At 48.3% G+C, this 23,735-nt stretch overlaps 1 protein-coding gene across 1 annotated transcript in view; it reads left to right on the forward strand.

Annotated features, from left to right (window-relative positions):
- The window catches only part of LOC120928965 (protein ELYS-like), a 192,765-nt gene that overhangs the window by 26,313 nt on the left and 142,717 nt on the right, over positions 1 to 23,735 (forward strand). The window contains 1 exon segment of the mRNA XM_040340111.1: positions 689 to 770. Within this exon segment, the coding sequence (XP_040196045.1) occupies positions 689 to 770 (82 nt within the window).

The raw sequence follows: 23,735 nt of genomic DNA on the forward strand, positions 1-23,735 counted from the left end.
CTTAGCCGAAAAAGTGCTTCAAAAGGTGCTTGCAAGTACTTATCCCTTTTGGAGCCCTTTAGATTCTAAGCCCAACTGTCACAGGTTCTCAACTTTTTCTCTCAAACAATCTGGGTCCCGGCATCCTCTTTGGTTCCTTGCCTTCGGCATCTGTATTGGCCAGCATGCAATGACGTAACCCCTGCCTGCATAGGACTCTGTCTTCCTGGCCAATAGAGAACCTGCCAATGATGCTCATACATACCACAGAAGACCTACAGCCAGGCAGGTGTGTTTTTTTTTTTTTTATCACAGAAAAGACATTCCATATCTCTTCTGCGATAATGGCCTCCCTGCTCCCCATCTGTTTTAAAATGACTTTGGTTCTGCTTGTAGCCCTGCCTCCACTGGGTGCAAAGCCCTGCCCTCTAATTTCACTATCAAACACCAGAGTCTGTGCTGCTCACTGACACTGAAATGGCACAGCTTAATTTTCACTTATGTATAGTCTGGACCACGGTAAAGCTGTATGCGCCCTTTGGTAGCTGTTTCTTTGCTTGCCCCCACCCACTTTTTTTTTATTATTATTATTTGAGCCACCAAGTGCTTACAAATGTGATCTATTTTAGAATTTCTTAGTTGCTCCTAACTTGCATTGACAGCTATAAAGTATACTAAGTATTTTTAAAATTTTTACTTTCTGTTTTAGCGGAAAAGATGTAAGCCTACACTTGTTACAGCTGGCATTTGGGGATAGAAAATGCTTGGCGTCCGGACAAATTATTTATGAGGTACAGTAATGTATATGAAAATGCACTACAGTATTTGCTGCTTTTATGTTATGTCCCATAGGCTCATTGCCTTTCCTGGGGTTTAGGCTGCACCCCCTGCTCACCCCGTGCCAATTCCTGATGTGAATTGGATGCAGTGGGATTTTGTCAGCAGGTCCTGGCCAATGACTCATGGCTGGACCTGCTGATTTGTGTCTAATTATAGCCCAGAGCCCTGTGTTGGCAATCAAAGGGAACAATCCCTGCAAAGAAAGAAAGAAATAGATTTTGTATTAAGCAGCACACATTAACACTTATGCACACAGTTAACCCTTTGATTGCCCTGGATGTTAACCCCTTCCCAGCAATTAGTACAGTGACTGTGTATAGTATTGGCATTGATCACTGTATTAGTGTCGCTGGTGATGTCAGGATCTGTTGGTGTCAGTTTGCCCACTGCACTATCACAGCCCCACTATGTCGCTGATCGCTGCCATTACTATTTTTTTTTAAGGGGAGGGGGGGGGGCTAAATAGCAAAAAATGGTCTGCTAATGAAAGGGGTAAAACCTTCCAGAGCTGAGATGGTTAAATTTCTCAATCATTCTCCAACCTTTTCCGTTATCTGCTTTGGTAATAAGTACTTGTAGACCTTCAGTTTGAGCCATAGGGCACAAGCCCAGAGGTCTGCTAATTCCTATGATAGGACTTCTGCATGAAGGGGTGCCTTTACTTCTATAAGTGGGGAGTGGTTCCATGTACATCCAAACAGATTCTTGAATAGTTTGCTCACCTTGCATTTGAGTGCTTAACATACCCCTTTTTTTTGCCTGTTGGCTAACCCATTCAGTTTGGCATTTTCTTCATCAGTCCCTTTTGTAAAGTGGGAGCTTGGCGTCTAACTTGTCTCCCATCCACGATTATACTCTTTGTTCATGAGAAAGTTACACCTTCAGATGCTATTAAACCATTTGTGGTGGTTGGTAGCCCTCAACACCCCTCAGGATCCCTCATAGGTACCCTCTACTTCTCATAGCTCTGGACCTTTTCATTATCCTAGTTCCTTTTTGTGGCATCACACGTGGAAGTGGTAGACCACCTAAAGAGGGTCAACTTTTTGGACCCTTGCAGACAAGATTTGAGCCAGTGAGACCTCTTAAGTCTCTAGTGTTAGCTATTTGTCAGCAATGGCTGAGCAGTGGGACCCTTCTTTAGCTTTCAGGGGCTTATTCTTATCTTACCCTTGAGCAGCTTGCGGGGTGTTGAGGGAATAAATGTTCAATGTCTCAGCTACTCTTGTTGGTTCTTGCTCTTCAGCTTCCAATTTGGTACCTGGGAGCATGCCCTTGGGGCGAGACATCCACATGGTTCTTATGGACCAAGAAATCCCCTGGAGAATGGGTTGCTCTTTTCGCTGCTTCCCTTTTTGAGCTAACTTTGTGGGTTCCCCAGAACAAGAAGTCTCTTGACCTAGACCAGGGATATGCAATTAGCGGACCTCCAGCTGTTGCCAAACTACAAGTCCCATCATGCCTCTGCCTCTGGGTGTCATGCTTGATGCTGTCAGTCTCGCTATGCCTCATGGGACTTGTAGTTTGGCAACATCTGGAGGTCCGCTAATTGCATATCCCTGACCTAGACTATATTGCACAATTGCTTAAAGTGGATGTAAAGCCACTCTCATCAATTGTAAACTACTGCCATAGTGCTGATCTATAAGGCGATACATGCCTCCTGCATGTATCCTTGCCAGTCAAATGTGTCCCGTTTCTTAGTTAAAAGCCCCCCAAAAACAGCAGATGCAGTGGGTGGGTCTGTCATCGGCGCTTGGTGGGCGGGGTCATGATGTCAGCAGATGCCCTGCCCACCTCTACACTCCCCTTGGCCAGAGCGTACATAGAGGAGGCAACGCGCATTCATTTTAAAAACAGAGCGCGCTCACGGCCCCCTGTCATTGCTGTACACACATCCAGTGACAGTCTGGGATGATCGGTGCGGGGGGGGAAGGGAAAGCTGTGAGCACCGATCCTCCCCTATCATTTGCTTTTCTCCCTCCTGTGGCTTTCACCTGAAAAGCCATGCAGGGGGGGATCGGTGTTCACAGCTTATCCCCCCCCTCGCACCGATCATCCCTGACTGTCCTCGGTGTCCTTCTTCAGCACCCCCCCTCTCCGTGTGTCCACACCCCCCCCTGTGTCTTTTTCCTGCTCGTCCTGATGTTCACATCCCCCCCCCCCCCCCGTCTTCCTTCTCCTCCATCCTCCGCATCTGCGGTCTTCCCTCCCATTTCTCTCCTCTCCCGAGGGCTGCGAGGGGTGGTGGGGGCGAGCGGGTAGATCTGTGCGGAGAAAGAAGCTGGTATGTCAATTACCAGCTCCTTTCTTTTCTGGACGGGACACAGAGCATTCGTTAACAATCGCTGTGCGTCCTGTGATAACTGTGCAGAATAACCTGTGTGTTACTCTGCTCAGTGTATGAATGGAAGGGAGACGCTGTCTTCTGTCCATTCATCTTCAATGCAGAGAAAAGGACTGGGGAATGATGAATGTCCTCTGTCCCTTTCTCTGTATCAAATGGGAGATGTCAGGGGTCTCTGTTTAGACCCCTGACATGTCACCAACGCCCCCAACAGGACTGATAAAAAAAAAAAATTGTAAAAAAAAAAAAAGAAAAAAAAAAAAAACACAACAACCGCTCCCCCCCCCCCCCCATACTGACACGGTCCAGAGCCCCAAGACCACTGACACCGACCACTACCCCACTGACACCGACCACTACCCCACTGACACCGACCACTACCCCACTGACACCGACCACTACCCCACTGACACCGACCACTACCCCACTGACACCGACCACTACCCCACTGACACCGACCACTACCCCACTGACACCGACCACTACCCCACTGACACCGACCACTACCCCACTGACACCGACCACTACCCCACTGACACCGACCACTACCCCACTGGCACCGACCACTACCCCACTGGCACCGACCACTACCCCACTGGCACCGACCACTACCCCACTGGCACCGACCACTACCCCACTGACACCGACCACTACCCCACTGACACCGTCCACTACCCCACTGACATTGTCCACTGACACCGACCACTACCCCACTGACACCGTCCACTACCCCACTGACACCGACCACTACCCCACTGACACCGTCCACTACCCCACTGACACCGTCCACTACCCCACTGACATTGTCCACTGACACCGACCACTACCCCACTGACATTGTCCACTGACACCGACCACTACCCCACTGACATTGTCCACTGACACCGACCACTACCCCACTGACACCGACCACTACCCCACTGACACCGACCACTACCCCACTGACACCGACCACTACCCCACTGACACCGACCACTACCCCACTGACACCGACCACTACCCCACTGACACCGACCACTACCCCACTGACACCGACCACTACCCCACTGACACCGACCACTACCCCACTGACACCGACCACTACCCCACTGACACCGACCACTACCCCACTGACACCGACCACTACCCCACTGACACCGACCACTACCCCACTGACACCGACCACTACCCCACTGACACCGACCACTACCCCACTGACACCGACCACTACCCCACTGACACCGACCACTACCCCACTGACACCGACCACTACCCCACTGACACCGACCACTACCCCACTGACACCGACCACTACCCCACTGACACCGACCACTACCCCACTGACACCGACCACTACCCCACTGACACCGACCACTACCCCACTGACACCGACCACTACCCCACTGACACCGACCACTACCCCACTGACACCGACCACTACCCCACTGACACCGTCCACTACCCCACTGACATTGTCCACTGACACCGACCACTACCCCACTGACACCGACCACTACCCCACTGACATTGTCCACTGACACCGACCACTACCCCACTGACATTGTCCACTGACACCGACCACTACCCCACTGACATTGTCCACTGACACCGACCACTACCCCACTGACATTGTCCACTGACACCGACAACTACCCCACTGACATTGCCCACTGACACCGACCACTACCCCACTGACATTGTCCACTGACACCGACCACTACCCCACTGACATTGTCCACTGACACCGACCACTACCCCACTGACATTGTCCACTGACACCGACCACTACCCCACTGACATTGTCCACTGACACCGACCACTACCCCACTGACATTGTCCACTGACACCGACCACTACCCCACTGACATTGTCCACTGACACCGACCACTACCCCACTGACATTGTCCACTGACACCGACCACTACCCCACTGACATTGTCCACTGACACCGACCACTACCCCACTGACATTGTCCACTGACACCGACCACTACCCCACTGACATTGTCCACTGACACCGACCACTACCCCACTGACATTGTCCACTGACACCGACCACTACCCCACTGACATTGTCCACTGACACCGACCACTACCCCACTGACATTGTCCACTGACACCGACCACTACCCCACTGACACCGACCACTACCCCACTGACACCACCCACTACCCCACTGACACCGACCACTACCCCACTGACACCACCCACTACCCCACTGACACCACCCACTACCCCACTGACACTGCCCACTGACACCGCTCACTACCCCACTGACACCAACCACTGCCCCACTGACACTGCCCACTGACACCGCTCACTACCCCACTGACACCAACCACTGCCCCATCCCCCAACCCCTTTCCAAAAAGCATTGTGAAAAAATATATTTAAAAAATAAAACCCCACCCTCCCATCAATAGTACAAAAATAAATTGTAAAAAGAAAAAAAAAATGTTATTGTAAAAATGTATAAAAAGAAAAAAATCCATTGGTCCCAAAAAAAAGTTTTGGGAACAAAAAATATTAAATTGTAAAATAAAAAAAAAAATTCTGACACTGTCCACTATCCTGACACCATCCTGCATGTACTACCCACCTCTGTACCCTACGCATTCCTGTGATTCGCATCGCACTGCTGTTCAGATCACATGTGATGTCTGTGCGATGCGATTTCAGCCATACAAACTGTATAGCTGAAATCGCATCACATTCGGACCAAACAAGCATCACACCTATGCGATCCGATTCATGTCCTGTCAGTTTGCAGTGCGATATGCGAGCTGAAATGGGGGTGTCATTACCATTGTATGACACTCCCCAGCATTTCGCATATGGCAGTGTGAACTGTCGTGCGAGTTGGGTGCGATGTGGGAACCCGCAGTGGATTTGCAGGGTTCCCGAATCGCACCAGTGTGAACCAAGCCTCAAAGCATGCAGCCTACAAATGTCACCTGACTGCTCCCACCAAGGCTCGGTTCACACTGGTGCGATTCGGGAACCCTGCAAATCCACTGCGGGTTCCCACATCGCACCCGACTCGCACGACAGTTCACACTGCCATATGCTGGGGAGTGTAATACAATGGTAATGACACCCCCATTTCAGCTCGCATATCGCACTGCGAACTGACAGTTAGGACATGAATCGGATCGCATAGGTGTGAAAACCAATGCGATTCTGGTGTGGACCAAAGAAAGGGTCCTGTGCGAGTTTGTTCCAAATGAGATGCAATTTCAGCCATACAGTTTGTATGGCTAAAATCGCATCGCACAGACATCGCACGTGATCTGAACAGCAGTGCAGTGCGAATCACTTGCGATCTCGTACAGCTCATTAATGTGAACCAGCCCTAAGTTCATTCAGCCTGGGTGTAAGTATTAAAAGTGAAAAATCCACCCTCCCCCTCACAACACATCCTGGTAATATAGGAATTTTGCATATGTGATCAGGTGACACACACACATTGCAATATAACAATAATTAGAAGATCACTCACGCTCGGACTATCTCCCCTAATCACTTGTCTATGTATATTCTGATGGCTGTTCACTGGAGCATTTCATCATGACATTGAACTTTGTCACACCTCATGTTTTCTAAACATTTAATCAAAACACAGGACAAGTAGACAATTCTGGCATATTAGGAGAGGAGAGGGGAGGGGGGGTGATTTGTACACTGTTTACAGAAACTGTGCATGGTCTGCAGGCTAGTGCACGAGATATGTAAATAACCTGTCACTCAAAGCATGGAGGCGGAACAGACTTTGCTTTTTAGAGGAAAGTCCGTTTTATCCCACTGAACAATGAAAAGAGGATTGCTCAGCGCTGGATTAACTCTGTGTGGCAAGACTGGGCACAGATGATAGGAAATCGTATTCTCTACATTGTGACATAAAAATGTGCCCTGGTTCCTTTGTTGAATGGTGATGAGTGCTGCCCTCATCTGCATGGTCTGCCTCAGATGTTTCATTGTCATCCAACTCTTCTGCCAGAAAGGCTTTTAGGCATTAGTGCACTTCACCTTCTGCATGGCTGGAGGACCCTGTGTTTCCCCTGGATTGCCAGCAGACCACTCCCACTAGAATCTTGCTTCAGGTACTCACTACTGGGTATGGAGTATGTCTAGTAGCCTTTCTTTTTTTCTTTCTGGCATACCAGCATAGAGGAGAGATGTGGAGACTTATAGACCCCAGATCTCTCAGAAAGAGGTCCCGTCATGCCCTATTCCAGGGGATCTTTACGTTCCTTGTAATAGGAATACAAGTGTTCTTGGCATAACATCTTTCACATGATACCAAAATTGGAGTAAATATGGGGGTTCCGAGTAATTTTCTAGCAAAAAATATGATTTTTACATGTAGGAGAGAAATGCCAGAATTGGCTTGTGTGGCAAGTGGATAAGGAGATGCATATTGTGGTGACTTCACTGATTGCCCTACTGTTTATTTACATACAAGGCAGCTGAGTTTACAAAAACTTTAAGTCTGTTGGCCCCCCTAAAGGTAATTTCTCATGTTCACTTCCTGAAGGTAGCAGCAGGGTCACACTTCAGAGATAGTTTTCTACCTGGTGACATTCTACTATTTGGAGGCAAGTCTTCTCTACTCCCTAGTAATTTTATTTCAGTCTTCATATGCCTTCTTTCCTTGGTTGTCTAAACATACACAAGGTTGTGTGTTGGAGCGATCGCTAATTAATGTGTCAATCAGGGCCGGCCCTATGATGGGACCGGGTGGTACCATGAGTACCAGGCGGCACTTTTAGGGGGGTGGCATACCCCCGCCCGCTCTGCTGCCTGTGAGGAGCGCGGCTCCAGGCTGCCAGCGTGCTCTCCTCCCTCCTCCTCTCCTTGTCCGTAGGCGGCTCTCTCCTCCGGTCACCACAGCCGACGCAAGCAACTTGAGTTTCCTGTCGATGTCCATCTGTTTTCCTTGGGGGGGTCTGCACTAAGGGGGTGGTTTGTTCTGGGGGGGTCTGTACTAATGGAGGGGGGGTGGTTTGTCCAAGGGGGTATCTGTACTAATTGAGGGGGGGATGGTTTGTCAAGGGGTCTGTACTAATGGAGACGGGTGGTTTGTCCAGTGGGGGTGTCTACTAATGGAGGGGGAGTGGTTTGTCAACGGGGGGGTCTGTACTAATGATGGAGGGGGGGTGCTTTTCCTAGGGGGGTCTGCACTAATGGAGGGGGTGGTTTGTGGGGGGTCTGTACAAATGGAGGGGGGTGGTTTGTCCTGGGGGGTCTGTACTAAAGGAGGGGGGGTTTGTTCGGGGGGTCTGTACTAATGGGGGGGTCTGTACTAAAGGAGGGGGGTTTGTTCTGGGGGGGTCTGTACTAATGAAGGGGGGTGGTTTGTCCGGGGGGACTGTACTAATGGAGGGGGGTGGTTTGTCCGGGGGGGCTGTACTAATGGAGGGGGGCTTTGTTCTGGGTGGTCTGTACTAAAGGAGGGGGGGGGTTTGTTCTGGGGGGGTCTGTACTAATGAAGGGGGGTGGTTTGTCCGGGGGCTGTACTAATGGAGGGGGGCTTTGTTATGGGGGGGTCTGTACTAAAGAAGGGGTGTTTTTTCTGGGGGGGGTCTGTACTAATGGAGGGGGCTTTGTTCTTGGGGGGGTCTGTACTAATGGTGGGGGGTGGTTTGTTCTGGGGGGTCTGTACTAATGAAGGGGGGGTGATTTGTCATGGGGGAGTGTGTACTAATGGAGGGGGGTGGTTTGTTCTGGGAGGGTCTGTACTAATGGAGGGGGGTGGTTTGTTCTGGGGGTCTGCACTAATGGAGGGGGTGGTGGTTTGTCCTGGTGGTCTGTACTAATGGAGGGGGGTTTGTTCTGACGTGGCAAATGACAACCCGCAACGTGTGGCAGGTGACGCATGTGACCATCCCCAACATGTGGCAAGTGACGTAAGTGACCATCCCCAACATGTGGCAAGTGAAAATCCGCAATGTGTGGCAGGTGACAACCCGCATCTGGTGGTGGAGTCTGAAGCAAAACTGTAAGTACAAACACACATCACAAGTTGTATGAGACATGAGAGAGACTTGCCTTGCCTTGCCCAGCCCTGATCATCCACTTAAGGACCGGAAGGATTTGTCTACTTAATGACCGGGCCATTTTTTGCAATACGGCACTGTGTCGCTTAAACTGACTATTGCGCGGTCGTGCGGCATTGTACCCAAATAAAATTGATGTCCTTTTTTCCCCACAAATAGAGCTTTATTTTGGTGATATTTGATCACCCTCTGCGGTTTTTATTTTTTGTGCTATAAACAACAAAAAAATGACAATTAAAAAAAAAAAAAAAAATAATATTTTTCAAATATTTTTTACCCTACTGTTTGCTCTCTGTTCTCCTTTCTTCCCCTTTTCTCTCTCTCTCCCTATCCATCTTTCTTGTTCGTTCTATCCCTTCTTTCTCTCCATTTTTCTTTGTCCCCTCCCCCCACCTCTCTTTCTCCAGAACCGGAATTCACATCTCAGGAGCCTATAGGCCAGGGGCGTACCTAGAGCATTTGGCACCCGGGGCGGATCCAATATCTGGCACCCCCCACACGTTAAAATGTAAAAACACCACACTGTGCCCCCTGCATACCTTTGCATCCTTCAATATCTTTTTGTTACTACTGTGTACCCCTCTCCACAACTGCACCTCTGGACCACTTTACATTGCACAGCCCCCTGCATCACTGGACCCCTTTACATTACACAGCTCCCTGCATCACTGGACCCCTTTACATTACACAGCCCCCTGCATCACTGGACCCCTTTACATTACACAGCCCCCTGCATCACTGGACCCCTTTAAAATTACACAGTACCCTGCATCACTGGACCCCTTTAAAATTACACAGCCCCTGCACCACTGGACCCCTTTACATCACATAGCCCCCTGCACCTCTGGACCCCTTTACATTACACAGCACCTCTGGACCCCTTTACATTACACAGCACCCTGCATCACTGGACCCCTTTACATTACACAGCCCCCTGCACCTCTGGACCCTTTTACACTACACAGCCCTCTGCACCCCTTTACATTACACAGCACCCTGCATCACTGCACCCCTTTTACATTACACAGCCACCTGCACCTCTGGACCCCTGCATGTTACACAGACCCCCCTTTAGTGCAGACACCCCCCCCTCGGTGCAACCCCCCAGTGCAAACACCCCCAGTGCAAACACCCCCCCCCTTAGTACAACCCCCCCTCAGTGCAAACTCCCCTTAGTGAAAACCCCCTCAGTGCAAACACCCCCTTAGTACATCCCCACCCCTTCAGTAAAATACCCCCAGGTGCAAACACCCCCCCTCCCCATTCAGTACCTCAGATCATCGCAGGCAGCGCCACGGCACAAGGACAGAAGGTTCCCTCGCCCCTCCCCCTCTGTACACACAAACAGAGAGGAGTGGGCTGTGCATGTGTGCCGACTGCCGACCACCGCTAACAGCCCGTGGCTGTGAGAGGAGGGGATGGATGGTGCTGCGGTGTCACCCCGCAACCCCCCCTCCTCTTGTACCGCGGCGCTCATCGCTGCAGTCGCAGGGGGGGGAGCCGCCCCCCCCCTCCCACGTCAGCTAAAAAAAAAAAAATCGGGATGGTGTCACCCGGGGCGGACCGCACCCCCCTAGCAACGCCTCTGCCGCAGAGGGAGACGTCACAGGGATCGCGGCTATCCAAACTGTCGGGCCCGTCCAAGCCGACTCATGCATCCCAGCCGGAGATCCAGCGGTACTTTCCATTGACGCGGTCGGCTACGAGCAAACACCGCGAGCCTGGGTCACATGGTAGTGTGACGTACGGGGCAATACTCAAGCCTGTAGACGCTCTCTCCTCAACCTTGTCAGTGGGGACAGAGATGCTGCTTACAGGAGGAAGGGAAATGGGAGAGAGCGGAGGTCAGAAGGCACAGATGGAACAGAAGGATAAAGAGCTGACTCAGACACAGTCCCCACAGGGAGACCATGAGACCGAGCTGAGCGTTTTGAAAGCTATGTTGCAAGCTCTCCCTACAAAGATAGATATGGAGACACTGGTTAAATGCATGGAGGAATCCCACCGCAAGGACTTGGAGGTCGTACGGGAAGAAGTACAGCAGATATCAGATAAGTTGGAAAGAGATGAACTGTTGTTGACAAAATTGGATGCACCGGTCACGGCTATAGAACAGACATATATGTTAAAAATATCCCAGGTTGACTATATGCAGCTTAGGCTGGAAGAAATGGAGGAACATAGCAGACGCAGGAATTTAAGGTTCAGAGGGGTCCCCGAAACGGTGGAAAAGGAGAACTTGCATTCAATCATAAATGGGATATGCAGCCAGCAGGTGCTTTTTGCCGCCCCCCCAGGGGTTTGAATTTGAAAGGTTACATAGAGCATTGGGCCCCGCTCAACGAATTTGGATATGCCTAGAGACATAATTGGATTCTTTCATAGATATGCCCACAAAGAGATGGTCAGCAGAGCCGAATGGGAGGCGGGGGAAGTTGTATTTGAGGGGGCACAAATAAAAATCCTCCCGGACTTATCGAGAGCCACGTTACAACGAAGGCCATGTTGCGCCCATTGTTGGACAAAATAAAGGGGTCGGGGGGAGCTATAGATGGGGGTATCCAATATCTGTAACAGTTAGAAGACCTAAGCAGTTTGAGGACCTCCCCGGCCTGTTTAAGTTTATGGGAATAGAGCCAATAGAAGTCCCAGATTGGCTGCAGCAACTATCAAAGTTAAGAAAATGAGGCCGTATAGAAGTAGTAGAGAGACTGAAGAATGGGGGGAGACCTTGAAGGGTGATTAGGGGGGTCCTCTTCCCCTGCCTCTTGCTCCGCCCGCCCCCCTCCCCCCCCGTTTCTAGGAGGTTAGGGAGGTAACATCCAATTTTTATTTTTTTTTGCCCGGCCCCTCCACCTGACGGTATGAGTTGCATGAATTATAATTGCACAAACTCACAAAGGATATATGAATGGAACATGATAAGAAGAGATAAAACCGAGACACGGGACTAAGGGAGGATGGGGGGGTTATTTTTTTTTGTTTTTTTTCTCTCTCTCTCTTTCTCTTTCCCTCATTGACTCTCGAGATGGGGACAATGAAAGTAACTTCTCTGAATGCTAAAGGACTGAATATTCCAGAAAAACTGAAAATTATGTTAAAGGAATTGGGGGACGGATGTGGCCTTTGTCCAGGAAACCCATTTTAGGGGAGGGAGCCTGCCATTTCTCCAGAACAGATTCTTTCCATGCGTGTACCATGCGATGAATCAGGAGGCGAAATCGAAGGGAGTATCAATTTTGATTTCGAATCGAGTGGCTTGGACTTTACAAGACAAACGTCTGGACTCCAATGGCAGGTTCCTTTTCCTGAAAGGTAGTATAGGAGGGGTCAAGGTGACCCTGGCTACGCTGTATGCACCAAATACTAAACAAGACATATTAAGAAAGCTCTTACAGAATTGGTTGAATTTTCAGAGGGTAAATACATTTTGGGAGGCGATTTTAATATCAGGCTAGATCCCAGAATAGATGCATCCTCAGGGGCCTCGTCGATCCCAGGGAGTATCAGAAGGGGGATAATAAAGAAACTACACAAGGTACAATTAGTGGATGTGTGGAGGATTCTACACGTAGATGAAAAAGACTACACTTTATTTTCTAATCCACATCAAGTATATACTCGTATAGATATGTTTCTTATCCCTCAGTAACGGAGATAACAATTTGGAATATAACGTGGTCAGACCATGCCCCGATCAGTCTGTGTCTCTCCCTCTCTAATGAGGTATTTGCCCAAGACAGGACTTGGCGTTTGAATGAAAGTCTGCTGCAAAACCCAGAAGTTAAAGACAATGTGGCTAAAGAGATTGCAGCATACTTTCAGGTCAATGACACACCAGGGAGCAATCCAGGTATGGTGTGGGAGGCCCACAAGACAGTAATCAGGGGGATCCTGATAAAACATGGGTCATACCTGGAAAAAAAAACGGGATAAACAGATTAGAGAGATATTAGAGGAAATTCAGAAACTAGAACTCCAACACACAAAAAAACAAACATCTGAGGTGGGGAGGGAGTTAGGACAACTAAGGAGGCAGATATCAGAGATGATGCAGTTCAAAGCCAAAGCGATCATACAGAGAGGAAGGAAGGCTAACTACGAGTTGGGGGATAAATGCAGTAAATTACTTGCAGGGAAACTCAAGGAAAAGAGCAGATCAGTATATGTTCCGCAGATTAAAGGGAAAGAGGGACAGCTCTTAAAAAAACCTAGAGAGATAGCCCAAACATTTGGGGAATATTACTCGGCGTTATATAATCTACCATCAGAAGCTGATACACAGTCGGAGATAGAGGAGTATTGCAGGAATATCTAGATTGCCATCCCCAGCCCGAAAGAAGTTAGAGAGCCCTATATGTAAATGAAGAGGTAGGGGAAACCCTAAAGAAGGCGAAGTTAGGGAAATCTCTAGGTCCGGACGGATTCTCGGTAAGTTACTATAAGGAATTTTCCATGATATTAAACGGACAGATGGCAAAGTTTTTCAATCCATTGGGAGGTACTGTGGCATTCTCTCCGGAGGCACTTCTTGCCCATATTACTGTGATTCCTAAAGAGGGGAAGGACCCTGCTGAATGTGGCAGTTACAGGCCTATTTCATTGTTAAACGCAGACTTAAAACTTTTTTCCAAAATAATAGCTGTGACGAGATCCTTGCTCGCCCAGGTCCTGCTCTCCCGACACTCCTCTGCTACCAGTGAGTCAGCTTGCAGATTGCAACGTCTGATGGTCCAGTCATCCAAGGTTCCGGGATCCGAATTACAGCTATGTGTCATTCGGACCCATTAAGAACAAACACCAGGCAGGCTGTATGTAAGTTCCAACAGGACTCTTTATTTTCAAGTACACATCACACTTTTATACAGAATTTTGGAACATCCCACTCCCAACAACCGCTTTCCTATTGGTCAATTGCAAAGTATATCCAGTCTTCACTCAAGTCCTCCTTGACCATGCAAATGAGGACTTGAAATTGTCAACAGGGATTGGTCCAATAGCTTGGATAGAAAGACTTGTGTATTGAGACAGAAGCCCCAGGGGGTAATCAATGTACACAATAACCCGGTCTACTTAATTACTACCTCTGAGAGGTTACATTGCTTTAGACAATAGAATGCTAATTCAATACAGCTGACAGGCTTCTAACCTTTAGAACAATACAAAGTCCTTTAGCGTAAACACATACATCTTAAAACATACATAATAGATTCAATTAACCTTCAATCCCCAATTATAGCCAGACGGACCGGCTCCGACACCCGCTCTTAACCTGCAGAACACAATAAAAGGTATTTCCTAAGCTGGTTCCACTTAGCATTTCAAAAGCCTTGCATTGAATGTCCCTCTCCTGTGTAACAGATGTCAAGTAGAAACATTTTAATATCTCAAGGTCCATGACATTACTTCCCCTGGGAAACAGTCCAACAGCCGCAGTGGGACCCAAACGGGTCAACTCGAGGATGTTGGAAAAATAGTCTTAAAGTTCCAGGACTGTCTGCTGGGATGACCCATCTGCCTTCCTGTTTTGAGGTCCTGGCCCATAATCGGATGGCAAGAGGCTCACATTCAGTCCTCTCCAAAAGCCCCTGTCCCAGGTAGGTCTGTCACACATCATCCCCTTTGGCAGGAGACTAACACTGGGAGAGACCCCAATTCCGGTACCCACCCAGTACCCCAGATAACTTGTCCCAAACAGAGCATTACTCACCCAGCCAATCTCTGCCTCTCTCAGAGAACACGCCTGCCGCTGGGGAGAGGCCTGGACTGGCCCTTCTCCCTGGAGTCCTTTCAGCCGCTGGAGAGAAGACAGGGTGGCTGGGCTCAGTTCATCATGCCGTTGGGAATCTGGGCCAACTGGCCACCATTCCTGGGGTATACCAGTGGAGACTGCAGTCCCATCCACTGAGGCTAGGTAAAAATCCCCCGGTGCTTGCAAAGCAAAGCCGACATCCTCCTGTCTCAGTGCCGCACCATGTTCTGGGGTTGTGTCCGTGGAGATCGGAGTCCCATCCACTACCACAGGAACCCCCTCTTCTGTTAGTTGAGAGCAGAGGCCCGGGGCACTCTGCTCTGATGCCAGCTCTTCCGCTGGGCTGCTGTGAGTGGAGACCACAGTCCCATCCACCGATATCCGCTCAAGCTGTAGTGGGGTGTAGCCGCCAGTAGCATCCTGTCCTGCTGCCAGTGATTCAGCTGGGAGTACGAGCTTTACCACCTCAGCTTGTTGCTGGGGAGGGGGGCCAACCGCCCCGGCTCCCTGGAACTCCACAGTTGGTCCCGGTGCTGGGCAGAGATGGCTAGCACTCCGCCCTGTTGCCAGCACTTCTGCTGGAGGCTCCCCAGGTTGTTCTTCCTCAGCAGAAAAGTCTATCAAATCCCCTGTCTCTACAACTAGTGTCTGGGGATAGAGGTTCACCATCTCCTGTCCATGGAACCCAGAAGATGCTATAGGTACTGAGCAGAGGTTAGCAGAGCTCGGCTCTGCACTTCAGCTTTGGGAATGGCCATCTCCAGATTTTCCACTGCCGATTCACTGGCATACTGCTGGACAGGCACAATCCTCCATTCAAAATCATCCCATGCAGAAACCGGATCATCAAGGTCAGTCAGCGCTTGCTGCATCCGCCCTAAGACCTCCAGGTCCATAGCTACAGGGGCAGGTTGGCAAAGCCCACTGTTACTCTGCCACATTGCCGATTCTTCAGCCAGGATTTCATCACTGTCAGCTGATATTTCCTCAAAGTTCCCTGTAAAGGGAACCTCACCCTGCTGCTGAGCGAAGTCTAGCAGCTGTTTGTAGGCGATTTCCAGTTCCCATTCCTGAGCGGCCAGGAATTCCAAATCTTCCTGTAACCAGTGCACTTCCGGGACATTCAGTCTTCGCTCTCTGTGCTCCATTATTTCCTCCCAACGCCACTCCCGATCGCTCCCAAAGTTGGGATCCCTGGACATCCTCCAATAAAACAATCCCAGGCCATCATAGCCAAAGCCTTCTGTGGGGCTGTCATCCGCTGACCACGGGCACTCTTGGACTACATACCACCGGAGGGCTCTGTAGCTCTCGTCCAACCACATCTCTGCCCGGATCAGCCTGCTTAACTCTGCTGTCCACTCCTGCTTCGGTTGTTCCCCTAATAACAGCATTCTTACTTCATACTGTGACCAGTACCTTACATGGATGGAGGGGAGAGCTTTTCCCTGGTGTCGCTGCTCACGGGCTAGCGCTTCTTTCCAGAGTTCGCAGCGGATCGAATCAGACCATCCAAGCAGGACCTCCTCTGATACTGGTCCTCTGCGCTGTATCTGCTTCTCTCGCAACCTCCTGCTGAATTCCTCTTCCATGGTTACTGGTATCTGTACCTCTTGTCAGGGAACCAACCGTGGAAGAGCTGTCAAACGTGCTCTTCACGGACAAGCAAGCGCAGTGCGCATGCGCGCGCAAATGCGCGCAATGCGCATGCGCGCGCAAACGGGCAACAACTCTGCAAATCCTGTATTCTTCACTGCGCACGCGTGTGCGCCAGTACGCACGCAATGCGGGCGGGACTCCTGGCGTCAGTGCCCTATTTAAAGACTTGCTGCAGCAGTTACCAACTGCTGCATGATCGTTAGCCTTTGTGTGTTCCTGAGCCCTTGTTCCTGTGTTCCTGTTTACCTGTTGACGACCCGGCTTGCCTGACCTGACTTCTCCAGTGTATGACCCCGGCTTGTCTTTCGGATTACCCTTATCCTGTTCCTGCCTGATTGTTCCAGTGTATGACCTCGGCTTGCCTTCTGACCTACTCCAACTACATCCTGCTTCCTGTGCATGACTTCCGGCTTGGCTCCTGACTCCGCCCCTGGGTTTCCCTGCGTACCTACCTCATCTGGTACTTCCGTGGTACCCCTGCCTAACTACGTATCCTGGTGCATAGCTGAGCTTCTACACCTTCTCAGCAAGTCGCAGCTGGCAACCCCTGCATCTCCGGGCACAGCACCCCCTGTCTCACCTCCAGGGGGCGTTCTGCACTCAGTCGCAAGGGAAGCCCTCTCAGCACTTCGGCCTCTGGTAAGGTACGTGACACCTCTCCTCTTCTTTCCTTTGGTGCTGCTTCTTTAGGCGTTGTCACCGATCGCCGTATTTCTGCAATTCTCAGCTCCTGTTGCCGCTCTCGTTCTCTCTGTTGTCGCTCTCGTTCTCTCTCATCCTGCCGCTGGAGGTCTCTAATGGTATTCTGTATGGCGGTCTCTGATGGGTTCGCACCATATAATGCCAACCGCTGTTGAACTCGCTGCTGGAACAAGTCTTCAACTGACCGGGGTCCTGCATCACCATCCCTCTGATCCATCTCGGCTAGCGCAATGATCAGGGTGGCCTTGTTCTTCCCACCGGTCCCTCCACGGCTCTCAAGCAAGTCTTTTAGCGTGGCTCTCCTGCATGCTGCATAGCTGGTCATTTATGGTGGTGGTTTGGAGTTGTCCCAGTAACTGGAGAGCAAATCCCACCGCTGCCAACCAATGTGACGAGATCCTTGCTCGCCCAGGTCCTGCTCTCCCGACACTCCTCTGCTACCAGTGAGTCAGCTTGCAACGTCTGATGGTCCAGTCATCCAAGGTCCTGGGATCCGAATTACAGCTATGTGCCATTCGGACCCATTAAGAACAAACACCAGGCAGGCTGTATGTAAGTTCCAACAGGACTCTTTATTTTCAAGTACACAGCACACTTTTATACAGAATTTTGGAACATCCCACTCCCAACAACCGCTTTCCTATTGGTCAATTGTAAAGTATATCCAGTCTTCACTCAAGTCCTCCTTGACCATGCAAATGAGGACTTGAAATTGTCAACAGGGATTGGTCCAATAGCTTGGATAGAAAGACTTGTGTATTGAGACAGAAGCCCCAGGGGGTAATCAATGTACACAATAACCCGGTCTACTTAATTACTACCTCTGAGAGGTTACATTGCTTTAGACAATAGAATGCTAATTCAATACAGCTGACAGGCTTCTAACCTTTAGAACAATACAAAGTCCTTTAGCGTAAACACATACATCTTAAAACATACATAATAGATTCAATTAACCTTCAATCCCCAATTATAGCCAGACGGACCGGCTCCGACACCCGCTCTTAACCTGCAGAACACAATAAAAGGTATTTCCTAAGCTGGTTCCACTTAGCATTTCAAAAGCCTTGCATTGAATGTCCCTCTCCTGTGTAACAGATGTCAAGTAGAAACATTTTAATATCTCAAGGTCCATGACAATAGCGTCTCGGCTCCAACCATGGATAGCACAGTTAGTGGATATGGACCAGGTGGGATTTGTCCCGGGGAGGGAGGCCAAAGATAATACGATAAAAATCCTTAACCTGGTGCAATATGTGGGATAAAAAAAAAATCCCCTGTGTATTTTTGAACACCGACGCAGAAAAAGCGTTTGATAGGGTGAGCTGGCGCTTTTTGGAGGAAGTACTGAGACAGGTGGGATTGGGGGAACGTATGGTCAGATGGATCATGAGTGTCTACACAAGCCCACGTGCCTCAGTAAGGGTTAATGGAGTAATATCATCCCCTTTCAAAATTACAAATGGAACAAGACAAGGATGTCCCCTATGGCCTCTGTTTGCCCTCACACTAGAGCCCCTATTAAATAGAATTCAACAAAATGTGGATATCCAGGGAATACAGATGGGAGAGCAGATACACAAGGTAGCAGCATATGCGGACAACCTGCTCTTTTCAGTGACTAACCCTCATGTATCACTCCCCAATCTTGTAAGAGAAATTGAGAAATATGGGAGAATATCTAATCTGAAAATAAACAATGCAAAATCTGAAGCAATGAAGGTGGCGATCCCAGGACCAATGGGTGACACAATAAAACAGAATTTCAGGTTCAAATGGGGGAAGGTACTAAAATATTTAGGTAAATATATATATATCATCTAATGTATTAAGAATATCTACGCGTTGAACTTCCCCCATTGTATAATGCAATACAAACTCTGCTAGACAAATGGGGACATGGACTGCATTCATGGTTTGGGAGAGGAAGTATAGTTAAAATGTGTATCCTACCAAAGGTATTGTATTTGTTTCAGGAACTGCCAATCTCCATACCAATAATCTTTCTCCGACAGGTGAACACCTTGTTTATGAAACTTATTTGGGCAGGGAAAAAAGCCAGAATTAAAAGAATTACTGAGAATGCCTAAAAGTGCAGGAGGGATGGCAGTCCCAAATATAATAAAATACTACAGAGCAACGCACTTGACTAGGCTGGTAGATTGGTGCAGACACGGGGAGTTTAAACGCTGGGTAAACATAGAGCAGTATGTAAGTCAGATACCTCTAGCTAGAGCACCTTGGTGTTATGCGGCACTTCCCAGACATCTCAAGAGACACCCTATAATAGGCCCCACATTGCAAATTTCAGCAAAAATATGTGGCGATAACAAATACGCACCAAGTAAATCACCATTGCTACCCATAATAGGTAATCCTAATTTTACCCCAGGGATGGAGAGGGGGTACAGCTGAAAAGTTTAGAGAAAAGGGCCTCTGTCAAGTTTTAGACTTTGTAAAGTCAAGTGCTTGGCCCTCGATTAGGGACCTAACAGAGGCAGGAGGCACATTTGAACTTGCAATATGGCAGGCGCTTCAGGTTAGTCATTTTTTAAGATCCTTGGGCCTGGTAACAGAATTTCAAAGGCAACTGACAACATTGGAGAGATGTTGTAATGGGGTGGAACCATTATCAAGAGTATCATCTAAAATGTATGGGTTTTTGAACACGCCAGCTGAAGAATTTGTGATGCCAGGTATTAGGAAATGGGAGAAGGATTTGGGTAGAATTTTCACCCCAACTCAACATAAACAAATAATATACCTGGCAGTCAACTCTTCGGTATGTTCAAAAACGCAAGAAGCTAATTATAAGCTCCTTACACAATGGTATTACACCCCAGAAAGGTTACATCAATTTGATAAAGAAGTAGAAGAAAGCTGCTGGAGGTGTGGCAGAGAGCAAGGAACTCTTTTTCATATCTTTTGGTCCTGCCAAAAAATGAGACACTATTGGGAGGAGGTGCGAAGAATTTCACAAAAATTTATCGAAGAGTTGATCCCGGACGACCCTGCCCCTTTCCTGTTACATAGTTCACAGATACCTGTGCAGAAGTACAGGAGGTCGGTAGTGTGTCAGATAATAGGGAGTATTAGATAATATGGCAATAGGAGTGAAGATTGTTTAGAAAAAGAACTGAAGGATGTTGAAATATGTGGAATATGTATTTTCACTATGTCAGTTGCAGCATTTTGGGTTATATGATGGAGAAAATAAAAGATAAGTAAAAAAAAAACAATTTCTTCAGTTTAGGCCGATATGTATTCTTCTACATATTTTTGGTACCAAACAAAAAACACAATTAGCGTACATTGATTAGTTTGCGCAAAAGACATAGTGGCCGCCGGCAATTCACAGGCCCCTTTATACTCCTGGATACATATAGAGCCCTGACAGGTCCTTTTATATGCCTATATGCATGTATAGAGCCATGACAGGTGCTCTTTATACTCATACATGTATAGAGCCTTGACGGGTCCCCTTTAGTTATGATATAAAATATGTGGGGGCCTTTTGGTTGGCGTGATTTTTTTTTGGGGGGGGGGCAGCATTTCATTCTTGGTCCCAGGCAGCACAATGTCTTGGGCCAGCACTGGTGTCAATATATAAATTAAATAATCTAATATCCAAAAATGAGAAATCTCATGCAATTTCCGTGTACTAAGTGCATGAAGAAACAAAATAAAACATCAAAAATGTGCAGCAATAAAGTGCATAATGTGGTAAGTGCTAACAATAGTTAATAAAAGCAACACATTCCTGTCAGCAAATGAGTAAAAAATGCAGCAAAAATTAATAAAGTGCATAATCAAGTGATAATGCTGATAAAATGCATCAAAAAGTATTAAAACTTCAATGATAATAAGGTCCAAATGTGAGAAAAAATGTGCATATGCGGATCACTTTCATTCCAGATCAGCAGCAGCGTTTTGCCAATAACCAAAACCCCTCTTTCCTTGGACCAATGGCTCCCGCACGGTGCATAGGAGGTGGAACGATACTCACAATAGTGTAAAATCGTAACAACTATTTATTAAAAAAAAAAATACAATAAAAACTCACATTTCAGATTGCAGTAACAAACATAAGATGTAATGGCTTCTCCACTCCTGGCCGAGAGCGGAGATGACGTCACCGACGTCTCGCAAATTTCCTCACGCGTATCGTGGCTGTGCTTAGTCATAGGGGGTGTGTGTGTGTGTGTGTGTGTGTATGTATATGTATGTATGTATGTATGTATGTATGTGTATATATATATATATGTGTATATATATATATATGTGTATATATATATATATATATATATATATATATATATATATATATATATATATATATATATATATATATATATATATATATATATATATATATATATATAAAATGTATGTAGACACATTAATTAGCGAGCGGCCCAACACACAACCTTTTAAATAACCTTGAACACAGATTCTGGAGACTTGTCTAGACTTCATACTAAACTTCCTTCCTTGGGAAAATCTGGAGAGAGATTTTCTGTTTTTCGGGCACAGCTAGAGCAACCATGCTTTTTTTTAGGACCTACTGCGTTGGAGGATTTTCCTAATCCATTGGAATCGAAGATAGATTTTACTGACTTATTTTTGGGTCTGTAAAATACATTCTTGAACAAATGTATATACTGTGTACATTTTTTGTATTTACTACTTATTTTAACCACTTGGCGCCTGCGCTATAGCGGAATGACTGCTACAGTGCGGACCCCAAATGCCGGGAGGACGTCAATGGACGTCCTCTTTGCGCGCTCCCTGCACGCCCCTGTTACTAGGACTTGGTCCCGGCCCCTTGCCATGTGATCAGCTGTCAGCCAATAACGGCTGATCACGTAATGTAAAAAGCGGATAATCTGTGTTTTTTTTTTTTTTCTCATGCTGACAGCGTGAGGAGAAAAAAACGATTACCATCTCCTGTGTAAAGGACATCGGTCCCGAAGAGGAAGAAGGCAATTCCACCTCCTCCTGTGCAGTCAGTACCCCCTGCCAGTGCAGTGCCTACAAGTGCCAGAGAAATTTCTTTATCGTACATCACGGGACACAGAGCAGCATAGCCATTACATATGGGTTATATAGTGTACCTTCAGGTGATGGACACTGGCACTCTCCGACAGGAAGTTCCCTCCCTATATAACCCCCACCCATAGTGGGAGTACCTCAGTTTTTTCGCCAGTGTCTTAGGTGTTGGTGCACGTTGAAGAGCTCTGCCTATAGTTGTCGGGCAAGCCTACCGGATCCGTCCAAGGTGCTTCATAGCCAAAGTGGACGGTACCCGGGCCCCAAGTCGTGGAGGGGTTCTGCCTATAATGCCTCTCCTTTTGGGAGGGCTGGACTCTGGGTTCCAGGACTGGTTTTTAACCTAGCAATCCTGATGCCAGCAGTGCTATATAGGTCCAGGTGTGTGGTGTTCCTAAATTGGACCCCGGTCCCTGAAGGTCTATGACCATACCCACGGAGATGGGGGAAGATTGGGGCCTTTGGCAATACCCTGCGGCGTGGAGAAGGTAAGCGAGGGCCCACGGAACTTGGTTTGTCAGTGGGCCCTCCACAGGGGATTCGGGGGCAGCCTATATTATGCCTCTGTGCATGGGCAATATATATCACCACAAAGTCTGTTGGCACTGGATGTTTTTTTCCCCCATGTGAATTTTCCCCTGGCTGGTCTAGAGGCTTGCTGCGCTGCCATAGAGGGAAGGGTCCTGGAAAAAGTAAGCTGGACTTACCTCCCAGAGATGGGAGTCTTCCCTGGGTGCCCGTCTCTCCCCATAGCTCCGTCAGCGTCCACGCTGTCTCCCTGAGACTTCCTGGTTCCTCCAGCAGCGTCAGACGTGCGCGCGCACGTTGTAAATAATTTCGGCGATGCAGCGTTTGGGGGGCGGGCTGAGCGTAGGGCGGTCCTTCTGAAGCCTATATTAGGCTCTCAGTCAGTCACGATCGCCGTGGGACACGGAGCTGCAGCCTGAGCTGCGTATGGTTTGTTATACCAGGTTTTTTTTGGGGAGAGTGACACCCGGTGGCCAAATTGGAGTACGCACCCTAATAAGAGCTTGGCTCTTAAATAGTGATTCTAAAAGCCGGTGTACTTGCAGCAGCCTAAGCTAGTGGGTAAACCCAGGCTTCTGGACCAGCAATTTAAGGGGGGTAATACCTGACTCATAGTGGTCCTGTGAGTGACAAGCCCTTGGGGCATTGTATTACCTATCCTCTTAGGTTTGGGAAACAAGGATTTGTAATATTACCCTAACCTATTACTATTTCTATTTTAGTAACTGACGCCTCTCTTGTTAGGGGGCGTGTATTTACTCCGACTCAATAGTCAGTGGTATTATAGCGGAGTACCTTGGGTTTGTATCATGGCTCCTAAGGGCGCAGGAGGCTCCAAAAATGCC

Source organism: Rana temporaria, chromosome 1, assembly GCF_905171775.1.
Source record: "Rana temporaria chromosome 1, aRanTem1.1, whole genome shotgun sequence".
Taxonomy (NCBI): domain Eukaryota; kingdom Metazoa; phylum Chordata; class Amphibia; order Anura; family Ranidae; genus Rana; species Rana temporaria.